This window comes from Antechinus flavipes, chromosome 4 (assembly GCF_016432865.1).
Source record: "Antechinus flavipes isolate AdamAnt ecotype Samford, QLD, Australia chromosome 4, AdamAnt_v2, whole genome shotgun sequence".
NCBI lineage: Eukaryota > Metazoa > Chordata > Mammalia > Dasyuromorphia > Dasyuridae > Antechinus > Antechinus flavipes.
Genome location: NC_067401.1, coordinates 158,108,752 through 158,128,480, shown reverse-complemented (window position 1 = coordinate 158,128,480; position 19,729 = coordinate 158,108,752). Strand labels below are relative to the sequence as shown.

General features: G+C 35.9%; 2 protein-coding genes across 7 annotated transcripts in view; one reads left to right on the top strand and one right to left on the bottom strand.

Annotated features, from left to right (window-relative positions):
- The window catches only part of ARSG (arylsulfatase G), a 996,823-nt gene extending 981,425 nt beyond the window's left edge, over nt 1–15,398 (top strand). For all 6 annotated transcript variants that reach the window (XM_051995241.1, XM_051995243.1, XM_051995237.1 and 3 more), the window contains 3 exons: nt 7,626–7,746; nt 12,440–12,530; nt 13,985–15,398. In XM_051995241.1, the coding sequence (XP_051851201.1) occupies nt 7,626–7,746; nt 12,440–12,530; nt 13,985–14,259 (487 nt within the window). In that variant the 3' untranslated portion in view covers nt 14,260–15,398. The remainder of the gene's footprint in view (nt 1–7,625; nt 7,747–12,439; nt 12,531–13,984) is intronic.
- Nucleotides 14,936–19,729, bottom strand: part of WIPI1 (WD repeat domain, phosphoinositide interacting 1) — a 48,692-nt gene continuing 43,898 nt past the window's right edge. Inside the window, exons 9-13 of the mRNA XM_051995248.1 lie at nt 18,808–18,972; nt 18,329–18,436; nt 16,942–17,063; nt 16,464–16,564; nt 14,936–15,519 (exon numbers count right to left, since the gene is read on the bottom strand). Coding sequence (XP_051851208.1) covers nt 15,472–15,519; nt 16,464–16,564; nt 16,942–17,063; nt 18,329–18,436; nt 18,808–18,972 — 544 coding nt within the window. The 3' untranslated portion in view covers nt 14,936–15,471. The remainder of the gene's footprint in view (nt 15,520–16,463; nt 16,565–16,941; nt 17,064–18,328; nt 18,437–18,807; nt 18,973–19,729) is intronic.

Sequence of the window (19,729 nt, the reverse complement as noted above, 5' to 3'; positions counted from 1 at the left end):
TCCGATGTTATTTCTGTAATTCCAACATAGCCAAAGGTGAAATGACAGGGGGAAACGTGTCTTGCAGGTTTTTTTCTTTTTTTCTCTTTTCTTATAACCTAATCTCCTGTGGAAAGCCTAACCTGGGAATTAGAACTGCTTACTGGAAAAATTGCTTCAAATATGAAAATGGTACGTTTTGTCACCCCAACTTTGGGGGGGTCTAGAAAGCAGGACACAACAGATATAGACACAGATAATTTTATTTTTAAAATTTTTTTTTCGTAAGTATAACTTTTTATTGACAGAACCCGTGCCTGGGTAAATTTTTACAACATTATCCCTTGCACTCACTTCTGTTCTGACTTTTCCCCTCCCTCCCTCCACCCCCTCCCCCAGATGGCAAGCAATCCTATGCATGTTAAATATGGCACAGTATATCCTAGATATAATATATGAGATACAGATAATTTTAACAAACCCCAAGACAGCAAGCAATCTAATGAAGACTATACATGTACAATAATTTTTTAACATATTTCCATATGAGTCATTTTAGAAAAGAAAAATCAGAACAAAAGGGGAAAACCACAAGGAAAAAAATGATAATAGTATGCTTCAATCTGCATTCAGTCAATCTTCATAGATCTTTTTCTGGATTCAGATGGCATTTTCTGTCCAAAGTCTGTTGGAATTGTTTCAGATCACTGAACTGCTGAGAAGAGCTAAGTCTATTATAATTGGATCATCATACAATCTTGCTGTTACTGTGTACAATATTTTCCTGGTTCTGCTCACTTCATTCAGCATCAGTTCATGTCTCTCTAGGCTTTTTTGAAAACAGTCTGATTATGATTTCTTATAGAACAATAGTATTCCATTACATTCATATACCATAATTTATTCAGCCATTTCCCAATTACTGTACACCCAGCAATTTTCAATTCCTTATCACCATAAAAAGAGGTGCTAAAAACATTTTTGCACATATGGGTCTTTCCCCTCTTTTATGATTTCTTTGGGATATAGACTCAGTAATGGTCCTGAAGGATCAAAGGATATGCAATTTTATAGCTCTTTGGACATAGTTCCCAATGTAATTACTACTCTCATTTTATAGAGGCACATAATGACTGAGGTCTGCAATTCAAAAAATGCAGAGATGTGCAGTTATTTTTTTTAAATAATTTTTTATTGATAGAACGCATGCCAGGGTAATTTTTTACAGCATTATCCCTTGCATTCATTTCTGTTCCGATTTTTCCCCTCCCTCCCTCCACCCCTTCCCCCAGATGGCAAACAGTTTTCTTGTTGCACAGGGAGAATTGAATTCAGAAGGTATAAATAACCTGGGAGGAAAAACATATTTATGTTTTGCATATTTATGCAAGCAGTTTATATTCATTTCCAGTGTTCTTTCTCTGGGTGTAGCTGCTTCTGTCCATCTTTGCTCAATTAAGGTTCTCTTTATCAAAGAGGTCCACTTCCATCAGAATACATCCTCAAACAGTATCATTGTTGAGGTATATAATGATCTCCTGGTTCTGCTCATTTCACTCAGCATCAGTTCATGTAAGTCTCGCCAGTCCTCTCTGTATTCATCCTGCTGGTCGTTCCTTACAGAACAATAATATTCCATAACGTTCATATGCCACAATTTACCCAACCATTCTCCAATTGATGGGCATCCATTCATTTTCCAGCTTCTAGCCACTACAAACAGGGCTGCCACAAATATTTTGGCACATACCGGTACCTTTCCCTTCTTTAGTATCTCTTTGGGGTATAAGCCCAGTAGAAACACTGCTGGATCAAAGGGTATGCACAACTTGATAACTTTTTGAGCATAGTTCCAAATTGCTCTCCAGAATGGCTGGATGTGTTCACATTTCCACCAACAATGTATCAGTGTCCCTGTTTTCCCACATCCCCTCCAACATTCCGCATTATCTTTTCACTGTCATTCTAGCCAATCTGACAGGTGTGTAGTGGTATCTCAGAGTTGTCTTAATTTGCATTTCTCTGATTAATAATGATTTGGAGCATATTTTCATATGTCTATAAATAGTTTCAATTTCTTCGTCTGAGAATTGTCTGTTCATATCCTTTGACCATTTATCAATTGGAGAATGGTTTGATTTCTTATAGATTAGGGTCAGTTCTCTATATATTTTGGAAATGAGGCCTTTATCAGAACCTTTGATTGTAAAAATGTTTTCCCAGTTTATTGTTTCCCTTCTAATCTTGTTTGCATTTGTTTTGTTTGTACAAAAACTTTTCAATTTGATATAATCAAAATTTTCTATGTTGTGGTCAATAGTGATCTCTAGTTCTTCTTTGGTCATAAATTCCTCCCTCTTCCACAGGTCTGACAGGTAAACTATCCTATGCTCTTCCAATTTATTTATAACAGAGATGTGCAGTTATAATTTTACAGAAGCGTGTAGTTTAAAAATAGCAGCTATACCCAGATAGACCACTTAATAAAGGTATGCAGTTTAAGAAAGGATTCTTTACTAGAATGATCTGAGATGAATCAAGTCATTTGAGAGTCCTGGAATTTTCCTCATAAAGAATGTCAAGTTAAACCAAGATGGAAGCTTATAGAATTGGAACAGGGACAAAGACAAGAGGACTCATCAGATGAGGGTGGGGAAGTTGAACTATGGAGAAATAGATCTTCCAGATTGTGCCTAGTCTATTCCCATTGGTACCAGAGAGTCCAATGACCTGCTTCCCCATCCACCCCACTTCTAACACCAATTAATGTCAACTGGACTGAATCAGCCTTAAATTGGTAGATAGTTAAGAGCTGAACACAGCAGGCAAGAAATATGAGAGCCAAGAATCGAACAAAAGTTTAATTTCAAAGTGAGGGAAAGATACTTGTGTCCCTAGTGAAGGGGGCTGGACCTTAAGCAGTGTGGGGAGATCTCAGTACTTTTATCATAGTTATGCAATATGTAACAGTGTGACAAGTCTGATTTATAGCTGGGCTTCATGACCAGAACTTGTCCGAGCTCAGAGAACACCTAGTGCTGGTCAAAGCAATAATTACGTGATTTTGTCAGAGAGTGAGATCATCTGAAGGGTTATATACCAAATTCAGGGCACAGCTTGCTTGTTGGACCTCAGCTCAGGAATACAGGGTGTCTCCTCATGTCTTTACAATATTAGTGAAACACACATGAGTAAAACCAGAATCTGTGTTATTCCCTTGAGAAAGTGGAAAATATGGTGGGAGAAAGAGGCAGAAGATGGGGGTATAGGCTGCCTCAGGTTCCATAGTTCCATAGTTGTTTGCATATTAACTCTTTGAATGTGATCTTCCAGAGATCAAGGACCCTATTCTTGCCTTTCTCTGTAACCCCAGTGCTTAACACAGTGTCTTACACAAAGTATGTGCTTAAAAATGCCTGTTGACAAAAGGATCTATAGAGCATTAGGCTGAATAAGATGAAATTCAGTAGAGACAAATGTAAAATATTATATTTGGGCACAAAAAAAAAAAGACTGACAAAAACATGAAGAAACTGCAGTTGTTCTGAAAAAGATCTGAGATTTTAGTGGATTGCAAACTTAATATGAGTCATCATTCTGATGTAGCTGCTCAAAAGGCTAATTTAGTCCTGGGCTGCATTAACAGAGGAATAGCTTCCAGCGACTGGAAGATGAGAATCTAGTCTCATTGTACTCTGCCCTTAGACCTCATCTAGAGAATTATGTTCTATCCTGGGCACTGACGTTGATGTCCAGAGGAGAGCTGGTGAAGGGCCTTTAATTCATAACATATGATAAGTTGAGGAACTGAGGGACCATATTTGGTCTCCTTGGAGAAAAGATGTCACAAGGAATATGGACTATCTGTGTTCAAGCATTGTAAGGGCCATAATGTGGAGAAAGGATTTTTTCTGTTTGGCCTTAGAGGTCAGAAGTAGGAATGATGAACAGAAGAGCCAATTTTGAATTGATGTCAAGAAAAATTTCCTAACAATTTAAGTTGTCTAAAAGTGGAATGATATGCCTCCAGAGATTACGAGCTGCCAATCTTTGGAAGTCTTCAGATAGAAGCTGGCTGGCCATTTTTCAGGTTTATTATAGTGAAGATTCCTTTGTGTATGGGTTAAATCTCTCATGTTTCTTCCAATTCTTAAATCCTATGATTCTGAAGGGTATCATATCCCCATTATTGTAGTAATTATGTATTTGTTCTCTAGATTGTGATTATTTGGTTCTGCATCAATTCTTACAATTCTTCCCAAATTTCTTTAGTTTCTGTATTGATTTTTTTTCTTCTGGCACAATAATATTTCTTTACATCTGTACATCACAATTTGTACAGCCTTTGTTGTACCAGTTTTCCTTCCAGTTTTTTGAGGAGTTCATACGTTAGGCTGTATTTTCTATGCCTTATTCCATCAAATTTATCCAATTTTAAAAAGTAAAGGGTACATGTTCAGAATCTAGTACTATGTCTTATCTGTATCATTTGGTGCATTCAGAAATATTTGTTAAACTGAATTGAACTAAATGAGTTCTGAGTAGGTCTTAGTAGAAAAAAAACTTCTTACCTTTTACCTCCTTTTAATAAAACTGCCTGAACCCTGGTCTCAAATGTCTAATTTGCAAAATACTTTGAATAATGTATTTGCCTATCAAGTTCAGAAAGCCATCAGGCCTTATTAATATGTAAAAATTAAGTGAAATCAACTAATAAATGCCATGGATTACAAAGACATACAAGATTTGGATTCTGCTATATGGAAAAGTAACAACCCGATTAGTTAGAAATTTCATGCTAGAATATCGAAGTTCAGAATTGCAAATTAAAGCAGAAAACTGGGGAAAATTTTACATCCAAGGATTCTGATAAAGACCTTTTTAATAAAATAAATAGAGAATTGACTCAAATTTATAAGAATACAAGCCATTCTCCAATTTATAAATGGTCAAATGATAGGAACAGACAATTTTCAGATGAAGAAATTAAAACCATTGCATTTTTCTAATCAATGCAAATTAAGACAATTCTGAAGTATCACTACATACCTCTCAGATTGGCTAAGATGAGAGGAAAAGATAATGATAAAATGTTGGAGGGGATGTAGGAAAACTGGAATCCCAATACATTGTTGGTGGAGTTATGAACTGATCCAACTATTCTGGAGAGCAGTTTGAAATTATGCCCAAAGGGCTATCAAACTGTGTATGCCCTTTGATCCAGCAGTGTCTATATTGAATCTGTGTCCAAAAGAGATCATGAAAAAAGGAAAAGGACCCACATGTGCAAAAATGTTTGTAGTAGCCCTTTTTGTAGTGGCAAGGAACTGGAAAGTGAGTGGATGCCCATCAGTTGGGGAATAGCTGAATAAATTGTGATATATGAATGTCATGGAATATTATTGTTCTATAAGAAACAATCAGCAGGATGATTTCAGAAAAGACCTGGAGAGACTTAAGTGAACTGATGCTAAATGAAGTGAGCAGAACCAGGAGATACTTGTACACAGCAACAACAAGATTATGAGAATATCAGTTCTTATGAACATGGCTCTTTTCAAAAGTGAGGTGATTCTAATAAACTTGTGATGGAGAGAGACATCTGCATTCAGAGAGAGGACTGTGGGGACTGAATGTGGATCACCACATAATATTTTCACCTGTTTGTTTTTTGCTTGCTTTTTTTCTTTCTAATTTTTTTTCCTTTTTGATCTTTTTTTTTTCCTTGTGCAGGATGATAAATGTGGAAATATGTTTAGAAGAATTGTACACGTTTAACATATATTGTATTACTTGCCATCTAGGGGAGGGGATGGGGATAAAAGAGGGAGAAAAATTTGGAACACAAGATTTTGCAAGGGTAAACGTCAAAAACTATCTTTGCATGTATTTTGAAAATAAAAGACTATTATTAATTTAAAAATTGTGAAAGTAAAAAAAGAATTGCAAATTAAAAACATTTCTTGCTGCCATTCACCATATTCTAGGGCCTCTGTATGTGCTCAGAAAATGCAAATCCATTTGAATGTGAATTCTAGTAAGATAAATATAAGACATGGTCATCATATTCTACTGTCCATCTCCTACAACTCCCACCTCTACAGCACACAGATGTATTATTCTTTCTAGGAGAATGACATTTTCCTAGGTTGGGCAAGCTTATTTATTAAATTTAAGGGAAATTTTTGCTAGTAGACATGACTCTTCAAGACCCCATGAACCAAAACATAGTAGACCTTTCTTTTTTTTTTTTTCATTATCTCCAAGAATCTGTCCAAACTTATGTTTGCTGCTTCTCTGACACTATTTCATCCTCTGCCATCCTCTTCTGCTTTTGCCTTCAATTTTTCCCAGCATCAGAGTCTTTTTCAATGAGTCCTTTATTCTCATTATGTGGCCAAGGTATTTAAGCTTTGGCTTTGGTATTTGTCCTTTTAATGAGTGATATGAATTAATTTTTTTTAATTATTTCCCTTGCTATCCAAGGGACTCTCAAAAGCCTTCTTTACCACCACAATTCCTTTCTATGTTTTTCTAAGATCATTAAGCTCATATTTCTTATAGCATAGTAGTATTCCATCACAATAATATACTCTCAGCCATTAAATTTGAAAGCATTGATTCTGTAACTTTCAGCTTTCTTTATAGGTCAACTCTTCCAGATATATTTTACTACATAGTGTTTAAAACCTACCTTTGACTATATAGACCTTAGATGATAAGGTGACATCTCTTCCTTTTATGTCCAGATTTGCCATAGCTTTTTCCCTAAGAAACAAGTATTGCTTTAACATATTTAACATGTGTGGGACTACCTGCCATCTAGGGGAGGGAAGGAGGGAAAAAGTTGGAACAGAAGTTTTTGCAAGGATCAATATTGAAAAATTACCCATGCATATGTTTTGTCAATAAAAAGCTATTAAAAAAAGAAATAAACAAGTATTTTTTTTTTTAATTTCATGACTGCAGTCGCTCTCTGCAGGATCGTTGAGCTGGTAGTTCTTATACTTTATCCTGGAGGCAATGAGGAGCCTCTGGAACTTCTTAAGTAGTGGTGGTGATATAGTCTGACTTGAAGATCAGGAAACATCTTTTTTTGTGACTGAATGAAGGATGGATTGGAGTTGGGGGAGATTTGAGGAAGGAAGACCCAATAACAGGTTATTGCCATAATCCAAGCATAATGTGATGAAAACCTGGCAGTGCCAGAGGAGATAAGGGTGCATAATTTAAGGGATGTTACAAAAGTAAATCAAAGGGCCGTGGCAACTAATTGGATTGGAGGAAAGTCAGTAAGGGCTTGAGGAAGACAACCAAGTTGTTAGCCTGAGGGACTTGAGAATGGTGTTGGCCTTGATGAAGTTGGTAGGTGAGAGTTTGGAGAGAAAGAATGTTTTCAATTGTGTACGTGTTGAATTTAAGATGTCTAATATTTCATCCATTTTATCTGAAAGGCAGTTGGAAATGCAACATTAGAGATTAAAGATCATGTTTAAATCCTATGTCTGACAGAAATACAAGTAGAAAAGAAAAGCATTTCAATTGAGATTATCATAAAACTTTTGTTTTTGCCTTCTGATTTGTTGCAAATCCTAGTCAAAAAAGATTATGCCAAGGTGACTTGTCCAACATCTGTTTCTTTACAGTGTGCTTGACATCTTTCCAACTATAGTATCTTTGGCTAAAGTGAGCCTGCCCCCAAGACGACATTTTGATGGACTGGATGTATCAGATGTTCTCTTTGGACACTCGCAAAATGGGCATAGGGTGAGTAAAATAATCTGTTGCTGAGTCTGAGCCTATTCCCTCTGTATTTGTGTATGTATGCAGATATGTATCACCCTCTTGTGATTAGTATGCTTTGTATTCCTGAAATATATTGGTCTTCAGCTTTTACTTTACAGGAATGTTTCACTTTACGCAATAGGTATGCAAAAAATAATATTTGTAGAAACTGAATTCTATTTTGAATACATTGAGGGTATTTACAATTTCAGGATCCTGAAGTGAATTCTTTTGTGAAATAAATGATATTGTAAAATTCTGAATAATCCCATTTATTGATTTACTTCAAATTGGGGTATGCATGAATCATTTCATGCTTCTTGAGTTGTTTCTTGATTTATTCTGTGACTTCATTTTAGATTTGGAGACCAATGATTGTTATTTATTTTAATGGCTGTTGTTAGGAGGAGGAATTAGATTTGTTCTGTGTGATCCTCTAGATTAAAACTAGGGGTGGTGGCTGGAAGTAGCAGGGATAAACTTGATGTAAGGAAAACTTTCTAATGATTACAGCTCTCCAAAAATGGAATGGACTCTATCTGGGTGAAAGCCAGCTGTCTCACTGGAGATCTTCCAAAAAAAAAAGACTTTTCTTTTCTTTTTGGAGGCAATCAGGATTAGGTGAATTGTCCAGGGTTGCGCAGCTAAGAAGGGTCTGATGCCAGATTTGACTTCGGGTCCTCCTCACTCCAGGGCCAATCCTCCATCCACTGCTCCATCTAGTAGTTCTGGATAACCCCTTTTAAAGTCTGTTTGAAAGTCTCTTGTTCAGGTTCTCTGGATTCGATTGTTTCTGGGATCCCTTGTAAATCTTGGATTCTGTTTTGTTAATTCTCCCAGCTCTCTAATCCTACTGATGTACCTTCTAGTTTTCTGACATTCTCCATACACCTAAGGCAGGACTCCATACAAATTGTGCGATTAGTCATTTGTATTGCCCACCTCCTAAAGCAATGAATGTTTGAATCTAGGGACTGATCCCTTTTGATTTGCCTGAAGCTAAGTATTGAGTGAGTGATTAGTCTTTCAGTGAATTCTCAAAATAATGACTGAGGTGAGGAAAACAAGCAGGAAATGTCCATGTTGTTGGCAGCTAGATGTTATAAATGGATAAAGAGATTAACTTTAGTCAGGAAGACTCAAGTGTGTTATCCTGCCTTATACAGTTAACTCTTTGATCCTGAACATGTCACTTTTCTCCTCTTTACCTCAGTTTCTTCATCTGTAAAATGGGGATAATAACATTTTCTTCACAGGGTTGTTATAAGGACCAAGTAATATATGTAAAATGCTTTGTAAATCTTAAAACATTATATATATGCTATCACAGTAGTAGTGGTAATAGTATGTTCTATTATCATTACCTAGTTATTTCCACAAAGTTTCCTTTCACCAAAAGAAAAAGGAGAGGGGAAGCTAATTGATATTTGTATTTATTTAAAAAAAAAAAACCCTCTGTGACCAACTTCTTAGTTAAGAAAACCAAAGAAGCTATCTTGATGGCTTTTTGTTATTTAATTGTTTCAATTGTGCTGAATTCATGACCCCATGTGTTGTTTTCTTGGCAAAGATACTGGGGTAGTTTGCCATTTCCTTCTCCAGTTCATTTTATAGGTGAGGACCTGAGGCAAACAGAGTGAGGTATCTTGCCCTGGGTCACACGGATAGTGTCTAACACCAGATTTGAACTCAGGAACAGGAATCTGCCTGATTCCACACTCTTATCAATTGTTCCTGCACCAAGCTTTATTTTATAAATGAAATCCCTAGACCTAGAGAGGTAAATTAGCAACAAACTGAATGGCCAACTTTATACATCCTTACTTCTCAAATATAATACTTCTGGTGGTAGCAACATAGGATTTTAGAGTTGGAAGGGACTTTAAGATATTAGCTACAGATAGCTATCTGTCTTCATCTAACAGAGTAGAAAATTGCATTGAAAAACCTGTCCAAATTCATATAGGTCAGTTCCAGTAGAGGCTATAACATTTTATTTGGTGCCAATTCTACCTGTGTAAACTTAAACATAAGGCTCCACTGGAGACTAATGATAATCATGAAATGTGGAAAGAAGTACATCCCATCTTAAAACTTGGGACAAATAAAACCTTTTGCATCCTGATGTGGAAGGAAAGAGTAATGAATTTGAAAGTCAAGACAGAATTAAAATAATTTTCTACTTATTACCTATATGAATTTGGACAAGTCAATATCTTCTTGCAACCTATTTAAGTTTCAGGTCTCAGTGTTTTCTGAAACTTGAATAGGTTGCAAGAAGATATTGACTTCAGTTTCTGTTCTTACAATCCTGTTTGTTCCTATCTGGACATACAAGTAGAGAGAGTCCTTCCAACCCTTTCTATAGACTCTTAGAATCTCAGGATTGAAAGGGATTTAAAGATCTTCTACCTGTGACAGGTAGTCACAATTAAGCTATGCTTAAATGCAGAACAGTGGGGAACTTATTACCATTCTATCCAGCCTTTTCCAATTGATTAAGCTGTAATTCTTAATTCCTTTTTAATGATTGAGCAAGAAAATAAGCATTAAGTACACACTATATGCTAAGCTCTGTGCTAAATCCTTTACAAATATTTTCATTTGATCCTCACAACAGCCCTAGAAGGTGGGTGCTAATATTACCCCCATTTTATATTTTTGGAGACTAGGAATAAAAGAGATTGTGAACACAACTAATAAGTGATTGAGGCTGGATTAGAACTCAGGTTTTCTTGACTTCAGACTTCTGCTTTATCCACTATACCAACTTGCAGCCTTTAAGCCAAAAATATGGTTCTGCAAGTTTTGCACTCTGTATTCATACAAACTAAATCTATTCATATTGATTCTTTAAATATCTGAAAACATTAATTACATCCTTCTTTTCTCCAATAATTTTTTATTTTTTAGATTAAACGTATTTCTGGTTTCTTCAGATGTTTGTCATTAGATATGGGTTTGAGGTTTCTTGTTCTCTAATTTGCAAATGTACTTCTTAAGTATAGTGCTTTAAACTAAATAGGATACTTTAGACACTCATCTGATCAGCAAGAACAAAGTAGGCCTGTCACCTCCCTTGTTTCTGGACAGTACAGTGCTATCAATGCAGCCTTCGTGTCCTGCATTTTGAAACTGAAAGTTACAACGTCATGGTGATGATACATCAGGATGTCAACCTGCATGTAAGCCAACCTCACCACTTCCTGGTTTTGCTGTATCAGAAACTGCAAGTGGTCCAAAATGGTTCAATATTAGCTCAACCCAGCCCAGCCCAGCCCATACCTATCAGAGGCTGCGTTGGGCCCAAAGATCACTTCTTTTTAAAGTCTCTAGTACTGAATATCACTTTTCTATTCACAGAATGACAGGGAGTAGAATAGGGATATGGGGTATGGGAAGAGATTGACTACTTGCCTCATTCCTTTTCAGAACATAAATGAACACATAATTAAGACAGGTCAACTACTTTGGGATTAAAAGTCAAAGACTAGTTTCAAAGTGACTTACTGAAACAAACTGTACTTCCCCTCACAGTTTCACAACAGAGCAGAAGACTAATATGAGCAAGCACTTGCTGAAGAAGAGTACCTCTCCACACTCCTAGAGAGGTTAAAATTATTTCTAAATCGAGACAGGTATCCTTAGAAGGGAAGTGTCCTCATACGAAGTTCATGTGTATGCTTGTCATTCTATTAGTCATAATGCATATCTCTTAATACACCCAGAATGGAATTGTTAACTTTTTTGAAGTGCCAGGTTCTCCTTTTTAGGAAGGAAGAATGAAATGTCTCCTTTGGCCAATATCCTGGTTCTCTGCAGGGAAGAAATAAATGAAGGCATTTTAATTTTCAACTTATTTTCATTTTTGGGGAGTGAGTTTAGATAACATTAATGTTAGTTGGGACCCTTAGAAGCACTAAAGGTGTGGAATATACATTAAGCTAAGTAGTCATTTACCTAATCAACTATATTTGTTGCTAAACCTAGTGGAACAGATAGTTATTACTTCAACAGGTGTTTCTAATTTGTGAGCCCAATGGAAACTTTGAATAATATAAGCTCCATCCCAATGATGTATAGTCATGATTCATTCCAGGCAAGTTTTTTAATGCAGAAGCCAAACCTACCATCCTACCAAATACATGGATCATTTATAAACTTTTCCTACCAAATCTTTCATTCTTCCCTTGAGAACAAGGAAATTCCTGTTTCTACTTGCTTCTTTTTTTTTTTTTCATGTGACCAAATGAGGAAATATTTCCTCAACATATAGCATAGGGCTTAGCCAAAGGTGAATAACTCTAGGCTAAAATAGGTTAAGGCTGAATCCAATTTTTTTTTTTAAGATTCCTTGTTCAGAAATCCCTGTGTGAACAGTTCACAACCTGTGAAAAAAAGTCCTAAAGAGGAATTCCTTAACACAAACCTGACCTGCTTTTTTTTTTTTTTTTTTTTTGTGGGTGAGAAGTCTACATCTATAGATGGTTAAGAGTTGTAATTTATATACTGTGAACAAGTTAAAAAATATCTGAAATGTATAGGGAACTGCTCAAAGGCTCCAATGAGCACAGTAGCCCTTATTACATCTATTTTTGCATATGGGGAGTATGGAAAAGCGTTTTTTCCAATGGCATCCTATCTGCTGCAAACAAGTCATTGCTTCCTTTTTTAGGTGCTGTTTCATCCCAACAGTGGGGCAGCTGGAAGTTATGGTGCCTTACAGACAATTCGTTTGGGGCAATATAAGGCCTTTTACATCACTGGTAAGATTCACTCTTGCTAGTCTAACTTCCTCAGCTTATCCTTCAAAAGAAAGTTCATTTATTAGGATTCATTTCATTTCCCAGTTCCCTTCTACTTTTATCTACAGATTGTATCCCCTACGACTAGTGCCTGATTTTTCTGAAGCTGTAATTGACTCTTACCAGGTTCTGTGAGATGAATGCCTCCACAGCTCCCCTAAGCCACTTGTGCTTCTCACCCTCAGTTGCCTTTCACCACAGACTACTAATGGGCTCCATGTTTGTTCAGAGCTATTTCTTGCACTGTTGAAATCCTCTTTCATTTAAAAAAGTTGTTCCATTTTACTCTTATATTATAAATGAACACTAGGTGGAAACCTAGATGTTTTTAAAGTGCAATTTAACTAACAATAGTCTGCATCAAAATTAGACTCTTAAAAGTCTATTTAGAAAACCACACAGAATTCTGCTTTTTGGTTCAGTCATTACTTGTTTTGAGGAACTATTTAGGAAGCAGGGGCTGAATCAGTCTGAATATCCAATCTCAGATATATGAACTATCTTCCAATTTGGGCTTCCAAGTTGAGCTTTTAAAATAAAATTATTTATTAAAATTAATAAAAAATGATTCTTCTTGAGTATGTTGGAGGATACAGATGTAAATTTTAAAAAATTTCTAGTGTTCCTCTCAAGTGGTCTGTCAAAACTTTAATGTCAGAATTTCATTATGATTTTTCTCAAAAACCTCAGACTCACACAAGTATAATAGATATCTTATACTTCCACATCGGATATATTAAATTATTCAAGATGTATGAATCTCTGGCTTAATATTAAAGATAACCACTTTTGCCATTGAGCCCTTTGCATCATAAAAGCTGATGCTTATATGTGACTATCTAAAATACAGGCATCCAAACATGTGGCTCTCAGGCTGCAATACTCTCTAATGTACCTGATGATTTAAATCATATTTTAATGTGCTGATGTATCAATAAAAAAGAGATATATAAATACATATGGTTTTCTAATTCAATATGCAGTCCACACGGATCTTTATGTATGGTTTACTAGTCCCTGTTTGGCCGATTTTGATACTACTACCAAAACACATACATAAAAAGAGTTTTGTCCTTTGAGTTACAACTGAAAGCTGTATACTTATTCTGATGTTTCTTACACTCAAAATATATAAAAATCGCACCCTTCAATGAGAATTTGCCACTAGAGGATAGTTACAAGAGGATGCTGCAGGTTGAGAGTAATACTAAAAGCATATTAAACAATGGTATTTATAGCTTTCCAAGAACTTAATGGGAAGGAATAGCATATACCTACACATGTGAGCTCTGGTAATGTTTGTTAAAAACTTGAAGCTTACCTATACACCATTTCAATCTTTGGAATTTTGGTGCTTGCAATACTAGGCTATGATAGCAAGATTAATGGATTATTTTTCTTCCTCTCCTTTCTAGGTGGTGCAAAAGCTTGTGATGGAAGTCTTGGACCTGAACAGCATCACAAACTTCCTCTTATTTTCAATCTACAAGAGGACCCTGCAGAATGTGTACCTTTAGATATCAGTAGTGCTATCTACCAGGAGATGTTGCCTAAAGTCACAGAGGTTCTTGTTGATATTCTTCAGGATATCTCTGGTGATAACACTTCAGTAGCAGATTATTCTCATGATCCTTCAGTGATTCCCTGTTGTAGTACACTCAAGATAGCTTGTCGATGCCTGCTCATGTAATTAGTATCAGTGTTTCAGTCATGGGGATTACAAGAAGGAAAAAGAAATCATTTGGGCTTCCAGATTTCAGTTTTCTAGAATTTTCAATTTTTAAAACATTATGGTTTTCAAAACAAAATCTGAGATCTTGTTTCAAAATTATTGTTTAGCATATTACATATGATGTCCTTTTTTTTTTTTTTCTATATCAGATTTAAAATAAGCAAATCAAAGAAAACAATTGTTCTGGACAAGGAGTTGCCTCTCTAGAGATTAGAACAAAACCTCCAATTCCAATAGCTAATTTATACTAGATTCACATCAAGGGGTATATAGTCAGGATAAAAAAAAGTCAGAATAACTGCTGAAGCATGAGGTCAGAAGTATGCATTCAGATCCTTCAATGGTCAAGTCTCTGTGGTTTTGATTTTTTAAAACACATTTTTATTTATTTTATTAAATATTTCTTAATTACATTAAAATTTTTTAAGTCATTTTAAAAAGTTGAGTTCCAAATTTTCTCCTTCCTTCTCACCTCTCTCCCATCCCTTGAGAAGGCAAGCAACATGATAGTTATTATATAAAACCTATTTCCAAATTCTCTGTGGTTTTGAGAAGATAATACTATAATAGTTTCAAGGTTTCTGCAGTTCTTCCTGTTCCCCAAGCCCATAAGGAAAAATGAACAACTAATAAATGCAATGTCATGATTTTATTAATGATTTCCTCAAAAGGTAATAAATGTTTTTTTTTCTGTAATAGTTAATGCAAAAATACTTGTCTGGGTAAATTAATCTATGTGTATGTGTGAGTGTGTATGTGTATAATATACTGTACAAAGAAATACAATTTAATGGGATTTTTTTCCCATAAATACATTTGCACACAGCACAAGTTTTAAAAGGATGCCTTTTTTAAAACAAAATTTCGATTACATACCAATATGGTTAAGTTAACATTTACACTGTAGTTTTAAGATTTTTTTTTTCGAGTATTGTATATATAATGTATACCACACCCAGTGAAAAACCAGGGCTGAGGAAAACATGTAAGAATTTAAGAATACACTGTAATTTTAAAAAAGTGGAGCACCTGGGGTTACTTCTTCCACCCACACCACCCTTTGTCTGTCTCATACAAATAAAATCCATTCTTCCACATTGTTTTGTTTTGTTTTTTTTTCCCAAAACCACCTGATAAAGGGATGTGCTGAATTCTGAGGTGTGCTTCTCATCATGACTGCTTCGTTTTGCCCTTCTGACTTCCACGGCACAAGATTATCTACCAAAATCAAAACAAAATGTCCTTACTCTTTCCAGGAAAAGGCTGTTAAGTAGGTGTGTTATAAAGAGAAATGAGTCCATGCAAAATCAATAAGGGGACAGGACATGCTATACTTGACTTGTTAGTCTATCCCTACATTAATTCATAATTGAGACTATAGGAAAAACTACCCACCCTATTCAGAAGTAGACTTTTAACAACTGATCTGGCATGATTCCAGAAAAATGAGACTATAAATGAACATATACACTGATTTCATTTTAAAAGGCTCATCTTGGTTGTAAACACTGAATACACATTAATATTGAAAATATCAATAAATACCATCAGTTCCAATTCTATCATTTTTAGCTATGTGGACAAGACTCCACTAAATAGACACTCAGACTTATATGGGTTAGCATGGCAATGAAACTATAACTGATGATCCTCTTGGATATAACATTGCTTTTCAAGGTTACAGCAGTTACCAATTCTGTATTGTAGGCCTCCATCCTGAAAAAGTAGCCTATCACTGGAAAAATATTATCTCCACAAAGATAAAAACAGTTCCCCCACCCCCCACCCCAAAGCATCCTTAGAAATCTAAGGAAAATCCAGTTTTGTTATATTAAGTTGCTAATTATGATCAACAAAATAAGTATATGCCAGAGAAGTTTTTTAGACCTCTGATCTCATTTAGCCAAGTCAGTCCAAAAGTTCCCTGAATTAGTATCTTGCTATTCTAATTGCTGTCAAAATTAAGCATATAACTAATTACTATTCTTTAGGATCTTAAGCATATGATATAAAAATTATTTTATGGCTTTTTGAATATTAGTGGAGAGAATTAATTATCATAGGCTAGGTTAACAGAATGGGAAAGTGACTTCGCCTCTTGGAGGAGAATGTCTTCTTATTGTGTAGTCTGAAGCACTCATTTAGGGGCTCCTAATGCTCACAGGAGGAAACTCATTCTCATCATCAAGACACACTGGTCCCGTTGCAAACTCATGTTCTGGGATAACCTCTCCTCGAAGTGCTCCACCATCCTCGGAATAACCTAGAAGGGCAGAGGAAGAAACATGAAAAATGAAAAGTACCAAAATGTCTTCATTTAATTGATGGTTCTGGACAGAACTACAGAAAAATGTGGGAAAATTGAAGAGTATGATACAACTACTAGCATTTGTATTTTCGTTTGCACTATTGTATGGATGCATGAATGAAGTTCAAACATGCCAGTCAAAACTAGCCAACTTGACAAAAGATTAAAGATAATAATCAAGACAACATGAATTTTGTGTTTACTAAACATAAAGGGCATCAGTTGTAGGGCAAAAAATAACGGAGAAAAAGGAGGTTTTAATAAACATCACCTTGGGAGGAATAAGTGAATGGTTATAAATGTCAAATCCCACCAGTCTGATTTCTGCTCACCTGGCACTGTTGAGGACAAAGACGTGGTGCCTGGTCTGGCTACTGTTGCTGCGTAAGACTGAGGTAATGAAGGTCTGAGGTCATTTTCCTTATTTTCTTCTGTCTTTCCTGAGCCAAGTAAGCTAAAGTTCACCAATTTAGGGAAAGAGAAAAGAATGACTTAAACCAAAAATGTTTTCAAAGAAAGAACCAGGCTCTAGACTCATCAGCACTTCTGGATACCATGAACAGACTATATTAACTTAGGAAGCAATATAAATATAGCTAAGGGAAGCCTTAAAAATTAGCATCTAAGCAAGCAAATTTACTGTTCAAGATATGGTAAACACCAAGAGAAAAAAATTATGATCATTCCAATCTACAGTATAAGAACAGATCACACTAAACTTAGTTATAAAAACTAAGCACTAAAAAAAAGGACTAAACAGGAAAAGAGACATTGTGAATGATTATTAAATTCCAACCTCTGATTTCATTGGTGTGGATACTTTGTCTAAGAATCCAGCTCACCCTCTAATTCAGTAAAAATGTCTATGAGTTCCTGTGTCCAGAGTAGAGGAAATACCCTATGAATTTGGGGAGGTCAGTCCTTGAATGATAGACAGTCTATCACTAAACTTTATTCAAAGTCTTTTCAGCTCAAGAGGACTTGCTTGTGCTTATACTCCACAGGCACAGAGTCTCAAGTGTGATGACCACATAGTTTAAAATCAGTCATAGTCAGGAATTCAGGTTAAGGGAAAATCTTCAATCTTTATTCTTTTTGAGGTGAAGGGAGATTGCAATAGCAATATGGGCAGCTGCGACAGGCCCCAGCTAGAAGAGGTGAAGGGGGATTGCAATAGCAATGTGAGCAGCTGCAACAGGACCCGCTAGAAGAGGTGAAGGGGGATTGCGATAGCAATGTGAGCAGCTGCGACAAGACGCCAGCCAGCAGAGGCCCTCCCTGCCTCTCTTCCTGCCCCTCAGCCTCCACCCACCAAAATCATCATTTCTTATACATCAGGACTTGCACAAAGAATGGGCGGGGGCCATTCTTTCTCCAAGCATACATATTAATAGAGTATGGTCCAATTACTATTTAGTTTCAAGTGCATCAACTTGAGCTTCAGCCCATTACACTCAAGAGCCCAAAGTCACCTACAAGGTGGCACATGAACAAAGTTTAAACATATGAAGTTTCTAAAATGTTAAATGAAAACTAAAGGATATGTGGACTCAAACCCACCCGACACTGTCCTACAAAGATTCAGGTACTCAACAAACATTTATAATTGTTGATGACAATAAAGCAAGAGTCCTGAAGCATGTCACTGATCTTAGAATCCACTTTAAAGTGGTAGCTGTTCTAACACTTTTGAAAGTGTCATTTTGGAAACATTTTTACCTGTGGGTCTTGATTAAGATACATTCTCCTCCATCCTGAGGGTCCAAATTATAGATATAAAGTCTTCCATCAGATGATATCACTAATAGCCTTGGCAACTTCTGAATACTAAGAGCAAATGAAACCATGAAATTTGGTTATGAAAGAGTCATGCAAATAAGCTACTTGTTGATGCAACATCTATTCTGGAGTCATTACTAACATCTCTTTCCTTCCACAAAGAAGCCCCTCTGACACAATAGCTTCATCAAAAAAGTTACTGTAAGCAAGTACAACATTAACTCATAAAAGGGGGCTATTAATTCTTTCTGCATGAGTATGTATCTGCTTTGGATGCTCAAAAGGACAACATGCAAAGTTAGAACATCATCCTTACCAGGATTGGTTATTTCATTCAGTGAATAAGGTCTTTAGCTATAAGGTCTATTCAATCTCAACCTCTGTAAATTAGAGAAGAAAGAAGATAATGCTATACATACGTAGAGAGAGTGCAGATGTTCTTCTGACCAGAGAAATTCAAACGCACAGTGGCAAAGGCTCTGTCCTGGTTCATCATATCTGATACTTGGGAAGGGAGGTAGTTGGTAGCAGCCATGAACATCTTTCCCATGTAACCAGTCCAGGTTGAGGGCTCTTCTGGCCCACTAGTGGGAACAATGCAGAATTGCAGAAATAAACAACTTTCAAAGCACTCATGCCATTAGCATGGACTTAAAATTCTGCTTCAATGGTAAAAACAAAAAGAAAAGAAAAACAAAACTACAAGATCAAAAATATTATTTGCTGCATTCATTTGGATGAGAAACATCCATGTCTTGATGCCACTTTATAGCAGAATAGCCTATTCTTTGTTTTTACATCAAGGACATAAAGGACATCACTTGTAGGGCTATGTGTCATTTAAAAATGCCATGTAGATTCTTAGTTTAAATTGTTTAAAGATGTGTACACTCCAAAACACTAGTTACTGAAAAATCTGTATCCCACAGCAGAGTAGGTTTCTATAATGAGAAAATGTAAAAGGAAGATCAAAGGGCCAAGGTTACACCTCATTTATGGATAAGGCAGAGTATGTAAGCTCTGTGAAGGAGATAGAAAAAGAATGGCCTAAACAGTTAAAAGAAAGCCAGGAAGTTAATGTCACAGAAAACAAGGGAGGTGCAAATTTTAGTTACAGAGTGGTCAATAATGTTAAGTATTTCAAAGGAGTCAAGAAGAATGAGAATATGAAGAAGCCATTCAATGTGATAACTCAGAGATCATTGGTAACTTGAACAAAGGAGTTCAGCAGAATAAGTCATCCTGCTTGTATACAGAAAGATTCCTCCATGACAAGTCTATGCAACCTAAAAATGTGAAACATCTTTGGACTGAGGTAAAGATGCACTGGAGGTCAGCCTA